This window comes from Syngnathus scovelli, chromosome 9, assembly GCF_024217435.2.
Source record: "Syngnathus scovelli strain Florida chromosome 9, RoL_Ssco_1.2, whole genome shotgun sequence".
Classification (NCBI taxonomy): Eukaryota; Metazoa; Chordata; class Actinopteri; order Syngnathiformes; family Syngnathidae; genus Syngnathus; species Syngnathus scovelli.
The window spans coordinates 9,688,388-9,703,385 of record NC_090855.1 but is presented as its reverse complement, the minus strand read 5'-3'; the positions used below and the strand labels follow the sequence as shown (position 1 = coordinate 9,703,385).

Here is a 14,998-nt window from a genome sequence, read left to right as displayed (position 1 = left end):
TTGATAACGGTTCCTCGCTGTCTGAAATGTGTTCGTTCAGTGAAAAAGTATCCTGCTATGCGGATGTCAGGAGAAAGTTTTGATCCAACTGTGGGAGATTGGGAATGCTCTTGGGTTCGCACCACTTGGCTTAGTTAGTCACTAACACTCTGAAAGAAGCAGGCGGAAATTTGGCAAAGGTAGTCAGACAGCCAGCAAAAAAAAAAAAAAAAAGACACATGGGGAGGTAGTCTTAATGACTTCAAATATAAAAAGTTAAATGATTGATTTGTCTGAAATACTTTGCAGTAGTGTGAAACAAATTCACGAGCGCAGCTTCACTGTAACAGTCCATTAAGGACTCCGCGACATTCATGTTGACAGGTAAACAGAAAGTGCAACTGTGAAAATATTTACTTGCCAAAAAGTGTTTGTCATTTAAAATGAGTTTTGTACTGATGGGCCTAAATTAGAGATGGGAATCTGGAAAATTTGGGGTCAGACAAATTTCATCACATCCTCACATCCAGGAATAATCAAAAGCATGAAAAGAAGCAGGTCAGCCATATGAAGACCTTAGACATACTGTAGACACAGACAAGTAGACGGAGAGGAAAAAGGGAAAAATTGAAGTGGAAGAAAGTTGTTTGAGATCTTGGTGATATTTCCCTGGCAACTTCTTCCACTGCCTGACACGTAGACATGCAAGCTCACACAAACTCAAAGTGCCCCCTTTGTACCTGGAGAAATCTAAGCGCGATAAACAATTGCAAAGTTAAAGATCACAACTAATTTCTTTGCAGCTTAGGGAGCTACAAAGCAGTGGGTGAAAATATTTATTTTTGAAGAGGGAATGATCATAACCACTGAAATGCAATTGTTGGCATGTGACCCACTGCAGCTATTAATCTCAAAAGGTCCCTGGACTCTCCTGATTGCATTTGACCAAGCTCAGCTGCTTTCACAGCAACCTTCCAACAAATAGGGAAATCATTACATGCTCGCTAACCTTTTTTACTTTGAAGATAAGATTCACTTCTAAAATGCACAAACTATTTAACACAAGGACAGGAATGAGTTTCCGTCCGTCCGTCCGTCCGTCCGTCCGTCCATCCATCCATCCATCCATCCATCCATCCATCCATCCATCCATCCATCCGTCCATGGTAGATTAGAAACCACACAATTGTGTTCATTAACATCATAAATAATTATGCATTATGATTAACTGGCATTGCATCCGTGTAGGGTGATTTATGTTAGCATTGCAAAACCAGGGAAAGCAGGAGAAATAAATGCACTTGCCACAGAGGGGCTTTATATTTTTAGGAAATGCTAACCAAATTCCACATTTTTGTTAAAAATAGACCCTCAAATAAATTACAGGAGGGAGTCAATCCAAGCTTCCTGTCTATGATTGATAACAAAATGTATAAAATCTATATTTTCTTTCTTGAAGACGCTACCCTGTTGGTTTAAAACTAAATAATGTACAGTACCTTTCATCCAGATACAACATTTTAACAGTGGAATCTTGTGAGAATAAGCGGTTCGGATGATGAATGATTGAATGAATAAACTCCAGATGGATTAGATTTTGTCAGGATTCAAAGTAGAGCAATGGCTTGTGGATGGGGTTTTGACTAGAATATACAAAAAAAAAGTTCAGTCCTAAAAAAGGTTAGAATGTGCCCAAGGAATCTCCCCTGTGTGTGTCTTCTGCAATTTAGGCTTTAAGCTTGGATGGTAGCTTTCGAGTTCAATGCTCAGAGCATTAATCAAACAACAGTTCAGCATATCTAGCCGCATCCCAAGAGCAGTTTAAAAATTGAAGCCATGTTTGGGCGCCCAACAGGGGCTTTGTAAGATTTAGTTACCGTCAGAGTAATAATGAGGGCCTTTTTCATGACTTTTCACTACTTGGGTGTGGAGGAGAATATTCTAGTTTGCCAAAATCATACGGAATCCTCGTGAAAGGTGGTGACACAAATCAGAGCAGTCTTGACCAAAAAACAACCAAGGCAAGTACGAGAAAAAAAGTTACACTTGTCACAGAGGGGCTTTATATTTTTAAGAAATGCTCACCAAATTCTACACTTTTGTTAAACACAGACCCTCAAATAAGTTACAGGAGGGAGTCAGTCCAAGCCTCCTGTCTATGATTGATAGTAAACAATAAAGCATGCACTGAGGTTAACCCTGTTGGACAAGGAGAACAGTGTTTCTCTGTGTATAAGTAAAAGAAAACAACTTTAGAATCCCACCTTACAACTAACATATGACAGGTGATTTAAAGAAGCTCAAGCAAATGTACAAATGCAGCTACAAATCATCATCTTTTCCCTCGCACAGACCAGTTCTCACTCAGACTAGGGAAACTGGCTGAAGATTGTTTCAGTATGCTCATAGTCCGCGTCAGCCTCCACGAGAGCATACGTTTCTAATTCTGAATCTGCCATACTGAGTTTATAAGACGCTTAAGTGATTTTATCATAAACCTTTTCATAATGAGGCCTCAAAAACTTTTAATCTGTCTCTTTTCATTCCTCAAACCTAAAGTCATGTCTCAGTGAATATAAAAAATTTCAAATGCCAGTTTTTTGTGATATAAAACAAAATGAGACCAGAATAAACAATTTCAAAACTTTTTTCCACCATTAATGTAACCAATAACTTCCACAAGTCTAAATAAAAAAGTAATGTTTTGCAGGGGTGGTAAAAATAAACAACTGAGATAAAGTTATTGATGATGTGTGAACACCCTCTAATGAGGATGTGGTTTTGTTTAGAATTAAAAGTGCAGTTCGCAATGTTCAAGCAGCTAGCAAGATTTAAATGTAGTCTGATAAATGACCCCCCCACCGCACCCTTGCTTCCTTAATCAAAGCTACGCCTGCCATTAACATGCACGCAACATTTCCAAAGTGCACTGTGTACTAGCCAACATCATCCAAGGCTCTTATGTAAGTTAGTAGCATGGCTTATCCATGCTGCAAAGTTGCCCAAAAATAAAATGTTACCCATTCATGTTTTTACAACGTACAATCAATCAAAAATAGAAGATTCACATTCTGTGTTAACCCGAGTTCAGTAAATCCTCTCAAGAAAACTATCAGCGTGACGGAGATATGGTTATGAGAACGCGTGTGCGTGACATGCACGAAAATATGACTGACAAACTATTTGGTCACGGCTTCTGTCTCAAAAGCCTCAGGTTGACCAGCTTCGATCCGCCATGACAGGTTTAGGAATAACAATTACAAATTTAATTAGATGCATATGATGAGACCAGAATGAGAATATTTTTCAAAAGATCATTTTAATGATGTTCAACTGTTACATCATACACAGATTTAACATATATAACAAAAGCTGTCTTTTTTTTAATTAATTTTTATTTATTTATTTATTTATTTTATTACTGCAAACTGTACTTTTAATCTATTAAATGTATTTTAAATGCCACTACTGCCACCATTTAAAGTTTCCCTAACACTTAATAAAGTGAAAATGTTCTCGTAGGCTTTTGCTGACATTTGACTCTTTTCTAACTAGGTTTGCGCATCAATAGGGACATCGATAGTCCATAGGGGCTTGTTTATTTTTACTTCCCCTCTAAAAGATTTCCCTTTTTCTCAATTGAGATGTACAGGTTATAGGTCACAATTATAGCCAAAAAAAAAACTACTACAATAATTTGTCATGGTCTATTTTCTTCGTATTGCTGCACAAACCTCTCATTTAAACAGAGGTGTGTAGACTTTTGAAATCCACTGCATTTACATTCCTTGGGGTTGTTTTCATTTAAACTCGTGTAGACATGAAGTTGGATGATGAATTTTAAGTAATTGTCCTAAGAAAATTCCAAATTGTAGCAAATTAATACATCAGTGATGAATCTCACTTTACTATCCACCATTACCTTTTGTAACAGATGTCAGCTACATATGTTAGCGTGTTAAGTAAACTTCACTCCACGATTAGAATTTATTATAGTATTCATACAGTTTTTAGTATTGCAGTTAAATAAACATTATTCAACCATGTACTCTTGCTCTAACTATGCTAAATATGATGAGCATGCTAAGCAGCATCCACCATGTAAACACCTCATCCTTATCCTCCCTTGGGCCCACTCTCTCACGGGCACACCCGCAGCCTCCTGGGTCTTGGAGGAAATGAGAAGATGAGGGGGAGGAGGAGACGGAAGTGATGCTCTGAGACACAGAGGAAGGTGTGACAGGGAGGATCACATCAGCATATCAGTTGAGTGCATGATCAAAGACAAAGGTTACGCACCACTCCAGCCAAAACAAACACACCAGGGTGGAAATTTCAATAGCTCTTTGGATAATCTAATTTGGGATGTTGCTAAACTTGGATTGCATTTTTTTTTTCTGCAATTTTCAAGTGAAGCTCTACACACATTTTCCAAGTTCATATTTTATTAGGCTTGGCTCCACCCTGATCTTGTCACCAATCAATCACAGTGCACATTTAGACAAACACCCATTCATACTCACAATCACAGCTATGGACACTTTGCATTTCTCTGTGTTCAGAAGCTCTGAAAGGGAACTCCCTTTCTCTGTACATCATCACGTCACTAGGCCCAAAAGGATTAGAGCGATAGATTAGAGGATGTCTACCTGCAAAACCTTAATTGATTCATGAGGCTTTTTATCATGATAAAGTACATTAATGAAAGACTTTGTCTCTTTCAAATTAGTTTTTTATGGGTGTGTGTGTTTACTTACGGTCTCTCTCTGCTCTGTCTGAGGTCTTTTTTAATATCTTCTTGTTGTTTTTTCTTACTTTATTTTTGTCTTCTGACACATGACCCCTTTTCATTTTTCATGTCGTTATCGGCATAGGATATATGACGTTTTCGGAGACTCTCCGCCCAGCCATTTGAGTCGTGCGTGTGTGTGCGTGTGTGTGTGGGAGGCAGCAAATTGTCCATTAAGTGTTTCTGCTGAGGCCAAGAGATGATTTGATATAGTGGGGAAACAAAAGTAATATGTAGCAGGAAATTCAATTGTCTCTCTCTAGCAAGTTGGACCTTTAGTTTGGCTTCCCACCAAATCAATTCCACATGAAGTTCAAATGAGGTTTAACTTGGTCTTAACAGTCCTTTCGACTCTTGTGAGTAGTGTTTATACTGTATTACCCAGATTCTATGACACAGGCACACTTCCTCACATGCAGCGCGAGCTGGATGTCACAATCGAAGGAAGCTGCCTCCTCTTTCTCCCAAGGCTGTTGTCCTAATACGCGAGTGTTGAGAAAGCATAGGAAACATCACCCCTCACTATAAAGCATGAAGGTCCATGACCCCAACAGCTGAAGCTTTATTCGTGTAGTGAAAGTGATTAAAGGTCAGGAAGGGTGCCCTGCTCTCCTTTGGTGTCCTGGGACTAAATGTGAGAACAGAAGTCCCTGGCAGGAAACCTCTGTTACAGCCTTTAGGTCAGAGGTCCGGCTTTCGAAAGTCAGCTCAGAGGCTGATGGAAGGCGGCGTCACTCTCCGTCAGCTCATTGCCAGTCACAACTGATTTAGCTTAAGATCAGGTTTCACCTGCTGAAAACTCCGAGTGGTTATGGGGCCTCTAGACCACAGGGTAGCCACTGATTTCCAAAGAAGCCCTGATGATATTGAACCCAAGTGCACAATACGCCTCACTAACACTCTTGACAAAGACGCTGTAACAAGCCAGCTTTAAGATGAATTCATCATGCTCAAAGTTGGATTAGTTATAGTGTAATATATTAATGGGTGATAAAATGTACTTGCCTGATTTCAGTTTTGGCTCACTGCCTTTGGTCCATCTGCTGCTAGCTTAGAACAAAAATATAAAAGTCATGTTGTCATCGTTGTGACAGAATCAGTGCCCAAGAAATATTTCTAGTTTATTTGATTGTAGGCCGAATCACAGAACAGCAGCCCAGCTCATACTTAATCTTCACAATGGAGAGGTTCTGTGTTCTTGGCTGATCTAGGTTGGATGGAGGGATGGATGAATGGAAGTGGCAACTTAAACAATGAGCATACGGCATTTATTAAAATTACAGCTACTAATACATCTGCGTTCAATGAAAATAATGGCACCTTGCATCAATACGTCAGATAAACTACGATGCGGTTCAATGATAACTTAAAAGAAATAAAGCCTTCAGCCAGTGAGCGCATTGAGTTTCTCTTAAACACAAGGCCAAAAAAAATAACCTGCTCACCTTTTCTTGTTGTGTTTCTTTGGGCAGAGACACAAACTGAAGTGGCTGTTGCCATATGATGAGCATGAACATTTGTCAAGTGGTGGTGTCTGATAGATGTTTTAACTTATTGACCCTCCGAGATTTTATTATCTTATTATAACCTGAACAAATAAGGTCCCGCCTACGCAGCCTCGTGTTGTTGTTTTTTTTCTTTTTGAGAGGGCTATTTTTGTTCAGCATGCCTCAATCTAAAATTTGCTAATATTACTGAGCTGAAGTTACAAAGCGTTTTACATTTATTTAAATGTGTCAGGTTCATTTAGGCATTCAAGACAATCATTCCATAGACATTACATGTCTGTAAAGTTTTTAGTTTTGTGTCTCATATTATTAAATAGGTCTCAACTTGCCCAAGTTAGTCAATATAGGTCATGGCAGGTCGGCTTTATGGTCCACTGACTGCAAAGGCTCTGCTACTAATGAACAATGTCACTAATGTTTGAGTCAGTCTAATGTGACATGTTTTTCTTATTTCACCAGGGGAATAATGCCATTCATTTTCCACTGTTTTTGTTTATTCATGAGAGTGTAGCCTCTCAGTTACAGCTTTCCATGATTAGACTGAGCTACTGAACCAAGTCAGAAAAAACAACCAAACCAAATGTTTGTCCAGCTGTCCACTGAGATGACACAATCAATTAGTTAGAAGCAAATGTGTTAAATAGTACAAATTTTAAAGCAGTTCACCTGTCCATGCTCCTTAAGAAATAGAATAATATTTTGCCGCCAGACTCCACATTGAACAAAATGTTCCGAAGCACGTCTGACTACGTTTCTTAATGCTGCATATTTGAGGTTATCTAGTCATTTTAGAGAAGTTGAGTTTGATTCCAAAACGAAATGCTCTCATACTATGTCTACCATGACACATACCGGAATGTGTCTTCTTGTTTTGTTTTGCCGATGCCAAGAAAATGTTGGTTAGAGGATGTTAAAATTTGTGAGAGCCTTTGCAAGAACTTGTCATATTTTTATGACAACCTTTCACATAGTGTCTTTGGTGTCGTCGTTTGGGGAGACATCTGACCACATCCTGCTTCTGTGGTCCTCACTCTGACACTGTGTATGTAAAACAAAAACAAATGCGAAACTTGTACATTTTGTCACTTAAGCACCAGGTTTCTCAGAATGGAACATGATCAACTATGCCAGTGGAAAGTATGAGTTGATATTAGCAGTAAAAGAAAGATATACATACATCACTGCAGTTTCAGTATTATTTGAATGAAGAAAGGATGTGATTTTCTTAAATTCAACAGCAATATAAAATACATTTGTGGCTTTTTTTATTGCTCAGCTTTTAGGTTTTCCCCTTCACTCTTGAGAACTACCTGATGCTGTTACTCACCTTGGCTCCAGAGATGAGGCATAATATAAAAGTTTCATTGGTTTTATTGTTAAACGTGTGCGCACTTCCTTCATACCCTGCAGTGGCAGAGCTAAAAATAACCTTGAGCGTGTAAATGCCTGTTGAGCCAAATAGAGTTCAAAACAGCCTGCAGTGTTGGCACAGGTTATGTTTTTCCAATGGGAGTTCCTCCTGTTTCGGGAGGTGAGTCCCATGCGTGTGTGTGTGTGTGTGTGTGTGTGTGCGTGTGCGCGCGCGTGTGTGCGCGCGCGTGTGTGCGTGTGCGCGCTTTCGCGTGTTTGTGTGGCCTGTTTCAAGGGGTGAAATCTTTCAATTTTCATTTGATTTGTGATAAAAACGTAATATTAGAAACACTTGTCAGTGTGGCAAACTACAACATAACATATATTCAACCCAGTTATAATCTGTCGAGACTCTATTTTTAATTTCATCCCATTTATTGATCTGACAAAAGTGCCTCTTGAATTGTCCAGTAAGTGGATCACCTCAATTTACTTATTCAGATGACGCCCTTGACTAAATCAGTGTGTCACCAAACAGTATCTTGTAACAACACACTGCCCTAAGGTGGGTGGACTTCCTGTCTTGACTCCTCACTGTTCGACCCAGTCTCCCTCAGTCTGCATCAGTAAGCTTTATCGCAATCAGCTTTATAAGTAGGGAGCTTCTTGTTTGCGTTGAGCTGCAGGACTCCAGGTCCTCGCCATCTTCTTGGTCACTTCCCCATGTTTTGCCAAAGAATACAAAGCAGATAAAAGCAGCAGGCTGATCTGCGCCTGCCCGACTGTGGGAAAGGAGCAGGCACAGGAAAGACACGAGGATGACTTGTGTAAAGAGATGTGTGTATGCAGCCGATATGAGTTTTCAAGGACAATAGATTGTTTGGATTCCAGGTTACTGGTATTTCCGAATGCCACTATTTGGTGTCGTTTTGCCCAAAGTGATGTCACCCATCGTGAATGTACAAGCCTGTTGAGTTGTGTTCTTTAACTTGGTCTTTTGATTGGATGTCATCTTGTTATTTGAATCATTTCAATGAAAAGGTACTTTGATTATTCTGGTTGGATAATATCTGTTCAATGTGTAGGGTCATAATGCTGCTTATACAATGTGGTCATAGATTCTAATGATTAGAATCTAATTGTTTGTGTCACACAGTTTGTGTAACTTGACACGATCAGCTCATTAACATGCATTTAGACATTAATGGATTATTGCAACTTTATTCTTGAATCATGATTTATTTTTGTACTCGATGATGATTCATTCCCATTAAAATTATATTTTTCCCTATGAAATATTAGAAATCCTTAAAACTTGACATTATTATATTTTTTTTATTTTAGTTTGTATATAGTTAGTATATAGTTTGCAGCTATCAAACTGTCAGCAGTCGTTTAAATTTGGAAAGGGTCCCGAGTCCAAGCGTTAATTTCATTGTTACATTAAATGACATTGTCTTTGATATCGCCTGATTTCCCTTCTGAGTCTGATATTCCAGTGCAAAAAAGCGTTTGGATTTAAAAAAAAAAAAAAAAAGTAAGAACTTATCCAAAATTTGTTCTTTGGCTGAATTGAAGTACACTGATAGATGAAGTATAATATAAAGAAGAAGAATGTAATTAGTAAAAGAATCATTTATTTTATATTTTGTACAACAGTTATGCGACTTCTCAACCTCCTGCCATAACACATTAGACTGAATTGTATTCACTCAGGTGTGATTTTAGATAAATGACCTGGTACTCTTTTCTTTCCACAGTTAACGAGATCATCAGGAATGACCTTTCCAGCATTTCCGTTCACACTCATACATAGACCATTGATCAAGGATTGTGCAGCAGCAGAAAACACATACACATACACACACACAAACAAACTCACGCACAATTATCAACTAAAAAACAATCGAAATGAGAGAAGATGAAGATGAAGAAGAGCCACCATGACCAGGATCTCCCATCCGTCCAGTGTTGCTATCAGTTCCTTCTTCCTTAAAGACTTGCTGCAGATTCACATTGACTGCCTGGAAAAGTTTGAATATCTATTATGATTATGTAAGTTCAGTATATATGTAATATTATTTGTACAAATGGGAAGTGACATCAAGGGCAGCACTTGCCTTAATTGACAATGACAATCTTCATTTGGAGTGTGATATTGATGTTATATTCATGCATGGACAAATTAATGCGACAAAAGTAACTGTCATGCGTCATGACTTTTGTTTGTGTTGTCAGACCACGGAAATACATTGAATTGGTGCCTTACTTGTAGTGAAGATGATAGACAGCAGCAGACACAGAAATGCAAAAATGGACAAATATAACCCAAAGTGCAGCGTTTTTTCTATGACACTTTTGTATCATTTTGATGATTTGTTTATGGGGAAAACTGACAGTTTGGAAATGACGTAGGGAGTATGTGAACAAATACTCTTTTCTTTTTCTTTATTCTCATTGTTCATTTATACTGAATGTTATGCATTATATTCTTTTGTATAATCACAAATTTGACAATATGCCTTACATTTTGTTAGACTTTCAAATTGTCTTCCCCATTCCAGTATAATGTTCTTTTTTTGTAATTTTTATTTCTGCTATTTATACTACGCTTCATTACAGTTGTCACCCTAGTGCCTGTTTTGTCATGCTCACACCATGACAGAGTAATGCACAGACAATCATTCAACATCACACAACCCAGGACCAAGGTTTCTTCGTGGCATGAATATATTTTGGACAGGACAGGACAGGACAGGACAGGACAGGACAGGACAGGACAGGACAGGACAGGACAGGACAGGACAGGACAGGACAGGACAGGACAGGACAGGACAGGACAGGACAGGACACTATTGTCATAGTATGGTGCAGATACAATTTCACATTTTGAGTTAAACAACGGTATGCTTACCTGCTGAATTTAAACTAAAATACAGTACTCCTAAGCAATCAACGCTTTACCTTCTTGCACTGTAGATTTAATGAGCAGAAGGATAATTTAAATATGCTACCGCCTCAGTTTTATTCATTTTGGTCATTTACATGAAGACCTGGCAGGACTCTTACTTCTAACTGGCAATAATTGATTTGAGTAAACCAAAGGATTTTATCTTTGGTGATATTATTGTCCAGGTTTCTTTTTTCAGACTTCCAGTGATTCCGCCCAATACAAAAATACCATGCACTTTACCATAGAAATAGAGGCAGGTGATAGTGCTCCCTGACCAAATGTTGTGCTCTTTCCTCCTCTCATATTAACCTTTCATTTTTATGTTAGTTGTCTTATGGCGCATGCACATTGGCCTATTATGTCTTATTTAGCTGATAATGGATTCTAATGTAGCTCTTGCATACATTTGGGGAACTATAGTATAAAAGCATGACTAAACTATATGAGCAAGGTTTCTATTATGTGCCTTAATATCCTTCTGGGATTCAAGATCATAGACTATTGCTTTTTGTGTAGGCATAAGGTGAGCCATACGTCTCATTGATATGATATATTTATGAAAAATGAAATGTGTTTTAAGTGCATTTAAGTGTGAATTCATAAATGCTGTAGTAACCATGCATAACTTAAGACCCCAATTATTTTTGAGCTGTCAATAAAGTAACATGTTTTGTGTTGGTGTTTACTCTAAAGGTGGAATAATTCAATGTTTTGTTTCCCGTTTTTTATTATTGTGTTTATATTAAAATATTCTTGGTTGTTTTATGTTTTGTTTGAATAAAATATTGGAACCATTTAGTATCGAATGACTTTTTAAACCTTTGTGGTAGGGACATAATTGTATTTGGTGATGCTATATGCTTCTGCCACATTCACATTTTGTAATGTATGAACCGCTGCCTCCACAAGAGAAAATTGTCTCTACGAGCGTTCCAGCTCTGCTCACCCATAGTAGTTAAATCGCCTAGCTGTGTGTTGGTTATCGTGACTACAAAATCCATACTTGCCATGGGTATGTAAGAAGTGGCTGACTTGCATGAGACAGGAGCATCCTCTCAACTGAAACACTGTCAGAAAGACAGAAAGAAAAATAATTATCCATCCATCCATCCATCCATCTTCTTCCGCTTATCCGGGGTTGGGTCACGGGGGCAGCAGCTTCAGGAGGGACTCCCAGACTTCCCTCTCCCCAGCCACTTCATCCAGCTCATCCCGGGGGATCCCAAGGCGTTCCCAGGCTAGCTGTCCTGGGTCGTCCCCGGGGTCTCCTACCGGTGAGACATGCCCGGAACACCTCCCCAGGGAGGCGTCCAGGAGGCATCCTGATGAGATGCCCGAGCCACCTCATCTGGCTTCTCTCAACGTGGAGGAGTAGCGACTCTACTCCGAGTCTCTCCCGGAGGACCGAGCTTCTCACCCTATCTCTAAGGGAGAGCCTGGACATCCTGCGGAGAAAACTCATTTCGGCCGCTTGTATCCGAGATCTCGTTCTTTCGGTCACGACCCATAGCTCGTGACCATAGGTGAGGGTAGGAGCGTAAATCGACCGGTAAATTGAGAGCTTTGCCTGTTTTCACCTTATTATCAATTTTGGGTTTCACTAATTTAACTCTTTCACATCTCACTAGTGACTTGTTTGTATTTTGTTTTTGTAGTGCAATAGCAGTTCTGTTTTTTCATTTGTTTATTTATTTGCTGTAGCTTTGATATGCCTAATTGAAATGCATGTTCTGATGACAGGTCAGGAAACGAAGGGATTGACTCATTTCACAAATGTTATTTTTTTTTAAAAACATCTTCAAAAGTCATTTTCATAGTTTGGTTATTGTTTAAAAAAAATGAAAAATACTGAAGCAGCAAATTCAGTTACACTCAAAATTTGAATCACTGCTGAAACGTTTTAGCTGTGACTTTCCTTTTATGACAAGCTATCAAAAGCAACAAGCTGCTTATCATCTTGCTGCAAGCAGAGGCCTGTGTGTTTTCCGGGGAGAGTTGTTAGTGGTGGGTCGTTGTGTGAAACACTTCTCGTCGTGGGAGATGTGCCTTACTCTTGTGTACCACCTGCCACTCCTCAGATCTTTTTCCATCCATCAAAGTTATGAAGCACCCATCCCCATAGAGACAGAGGGCAGGCCTGGGCGGTGCTCCCCTAGATGACCGTGGCAATCCCAAAATAGCCCCTCAATATATGTACATTGGCAAACACCCCCCCTTTTTCCTGGCATCCTTTCTTTACCTTGGTCTTCTTCCACTGGCAGCGAGATTCCCTGGAAGACGGTAAAAAAAATGACTCAGCCAGGCCATCCTTTCCACTCGATTATGCATACTTCAACAATTTTATACTTGAACCCCGTTGGTTTCGGCTTATTTTAATTTTCAAAGCCCTGCACTGCTCTATGAAAAACATTCACAGAGTTTCATTTCTAAAATGAAACCTCCGTTTCCAACTAGGTTTTAAAATTAGGGTCAAGGGTTCAAACCAGAGTTAGGGTTTCAAACTAGGGTTTCAAACAAGGGTTAGGGTTTTAACCTAGGGTTTAAAACTAGGGTCAGGGTTTCAAACTCGGGTTAGGATTTTAACCTCGGGTTTCAAACTAGGGTTAGGGTTTCCAACTAGGGTTTAAAACTAGGGTTTCAAATTAGGGTTAGGGTTTCAAACTAGGGTTGGGGTTCCAAACTAGGGTTTCAAACTAGGGTTAGAGCAATTCCGGTCCTCGAGGGCCTGTGTCCTGCATGTTTTCTATGTCACCCTGTTGCAACCAACACATCTGATTCAAATGGGCAGATTATTAGCAAGGTCTGCAGAAGCTGGATAACAATCCCGATCATTTGAAACGGGTGTCTATAAAGCATGCAGGACACCGGCCCTCGAGGACCGTAATTGCCCACCCCTGTCATATACTGTATATTATTGCACAGCATGAAAATATACCATGAGCAGCATGACAACAGAGCAAAGTGCAGTCTCCACAGGTGTACACAAAAGCTTTTTTGAGACACCACATGGACATGACCTGCTGATATTATCATATGGTGGAAGACCCTCAGACGAATGACAGTTTTAAAAGACAACTATACCCAGGAAGACAAGCAGATGTCTCATGGAAAATCTTTTATACTCCATCTGCAAGCATTCAAGTTGATATGCTCTCTTTCTTTTGTGATGTGTGAAATGGTTGGCTTGGTTTTATAAACATGTTGTGACAGATGTTTAAGACTCAAAATAGTGAGCATCAGTGGCAACTCAGTTACTGCCAATGTATTGCTTTTCTTTTATTCGCACATGCATTTTTTTTATATAATGTAGAAATTAAAATTAAATGTTTTGGTCGATTTAGTAGGAAACACACAAATAAATTGTATCTATTAGTTTGAGGCACTCTAGTATGACAGCAACAAAATACTACTTAACAATAAAATAGTACTTAGCAATGACAATTGTGCAAATACCGAAGAGAGTCCATGTCTCACACAAAAAAAAACTCTATGCTCAGGAAAATAAAATTGGTATGCATTTTCAATAACCATCTGTCTATCCATTTTCTTTGGGGGGCAGCAGCTTCAGCAGGGATGCCCAAACTTCCCACTCCCCAGTCACTTTGTCCAGCTCATCCCGAGTAATCCCAAGTGATTCCCAGGCAAGCTGAGAGACTTAGCAGTGTGTCCTGGGTTATCCCAGGGGTCTACTGCCGGTGGGACATTAAGCATAAAGTGGACATTTGCGATGGTTATTAGGATCATTAATATATTGTTCTACAAGATAACTTTAACTTCTACCTTTTCTCTTCAGATTCCTAGTTTGACTCAAGACAAATCACATTCAGGGACTTGTATAAGTTTTATCAAAAATGTTAAAATGATCAAAATCTTTGCATTACATTTAAGCAATTAATCATTTCAGTTGTATTCATTGTTGTTTTTACATCATGTATAATAATGGTGGTAACCTTTCCCCCCTCTTTTATTTTTATACTTTGTTCATCACTGCCGATCATTATCTTTAAGTGTGTGTTTATACGATCATAACTGTTCTCAATTCTGCACATGGAAGTGAATGGAGTCAATACGGTCTTTCTGGTCCACTTTGTGGGCTGCAATTCTTCATGGAGACTTCCCAAGTAATCAGTCGTCCATTGCTGGCTGTAAATGTTTTAGCACATATGCACAACGTTTACGTTGAAGTATATTGTAGCGCACATTAGAGATATACTTAATGGGCTTCAGTAAAAGCCCTGGCTAGTCAAGAATCGAGGCAGGTGCAGACTCTTACAGTAGATAAAGCAGACGGGCACTGAAGACGAGTTCATGACAAACACTGTGAGGCTTTTAGACGCCTTCTCCAAGCTCAATCTTCATTTCCCTTGACACTGATTTTGCAATAAAGATCCGGAGAAAAGGGGAATGTTCATCTATTCA

General features: G+C 39.1%; 1 protein-coding gene across 2 annotated transcripts in view; it reads left to right on the top strand.

Annotated features, from left to right (window-relative positions):
* LOC125975034 (nuclear factor of activated T-cells, cytoplasmic 1-like) overlaps positions 1–11,377 on the top strand; it is a 48,007-nt gene extending 36,630 nt beyond the window's left edge. For both annotated transcript variants that reach the window (XM_049730089.2, XM_049730087.2), the window contains one exon: positions 9,387–11,377. In XM_049730089.2, the coding sequence (XP_049586046.1) occupies positions 9,387–9,442 (56 nt within the window). In that variant the 3' untranslated portion in view covers positions 9,443–11,377. The remainder of the gene's footprint in view (positions 1–9,386) is intronic.
* Positions 11,378–14,998: the final 3,621 nt, after the last annotated feature.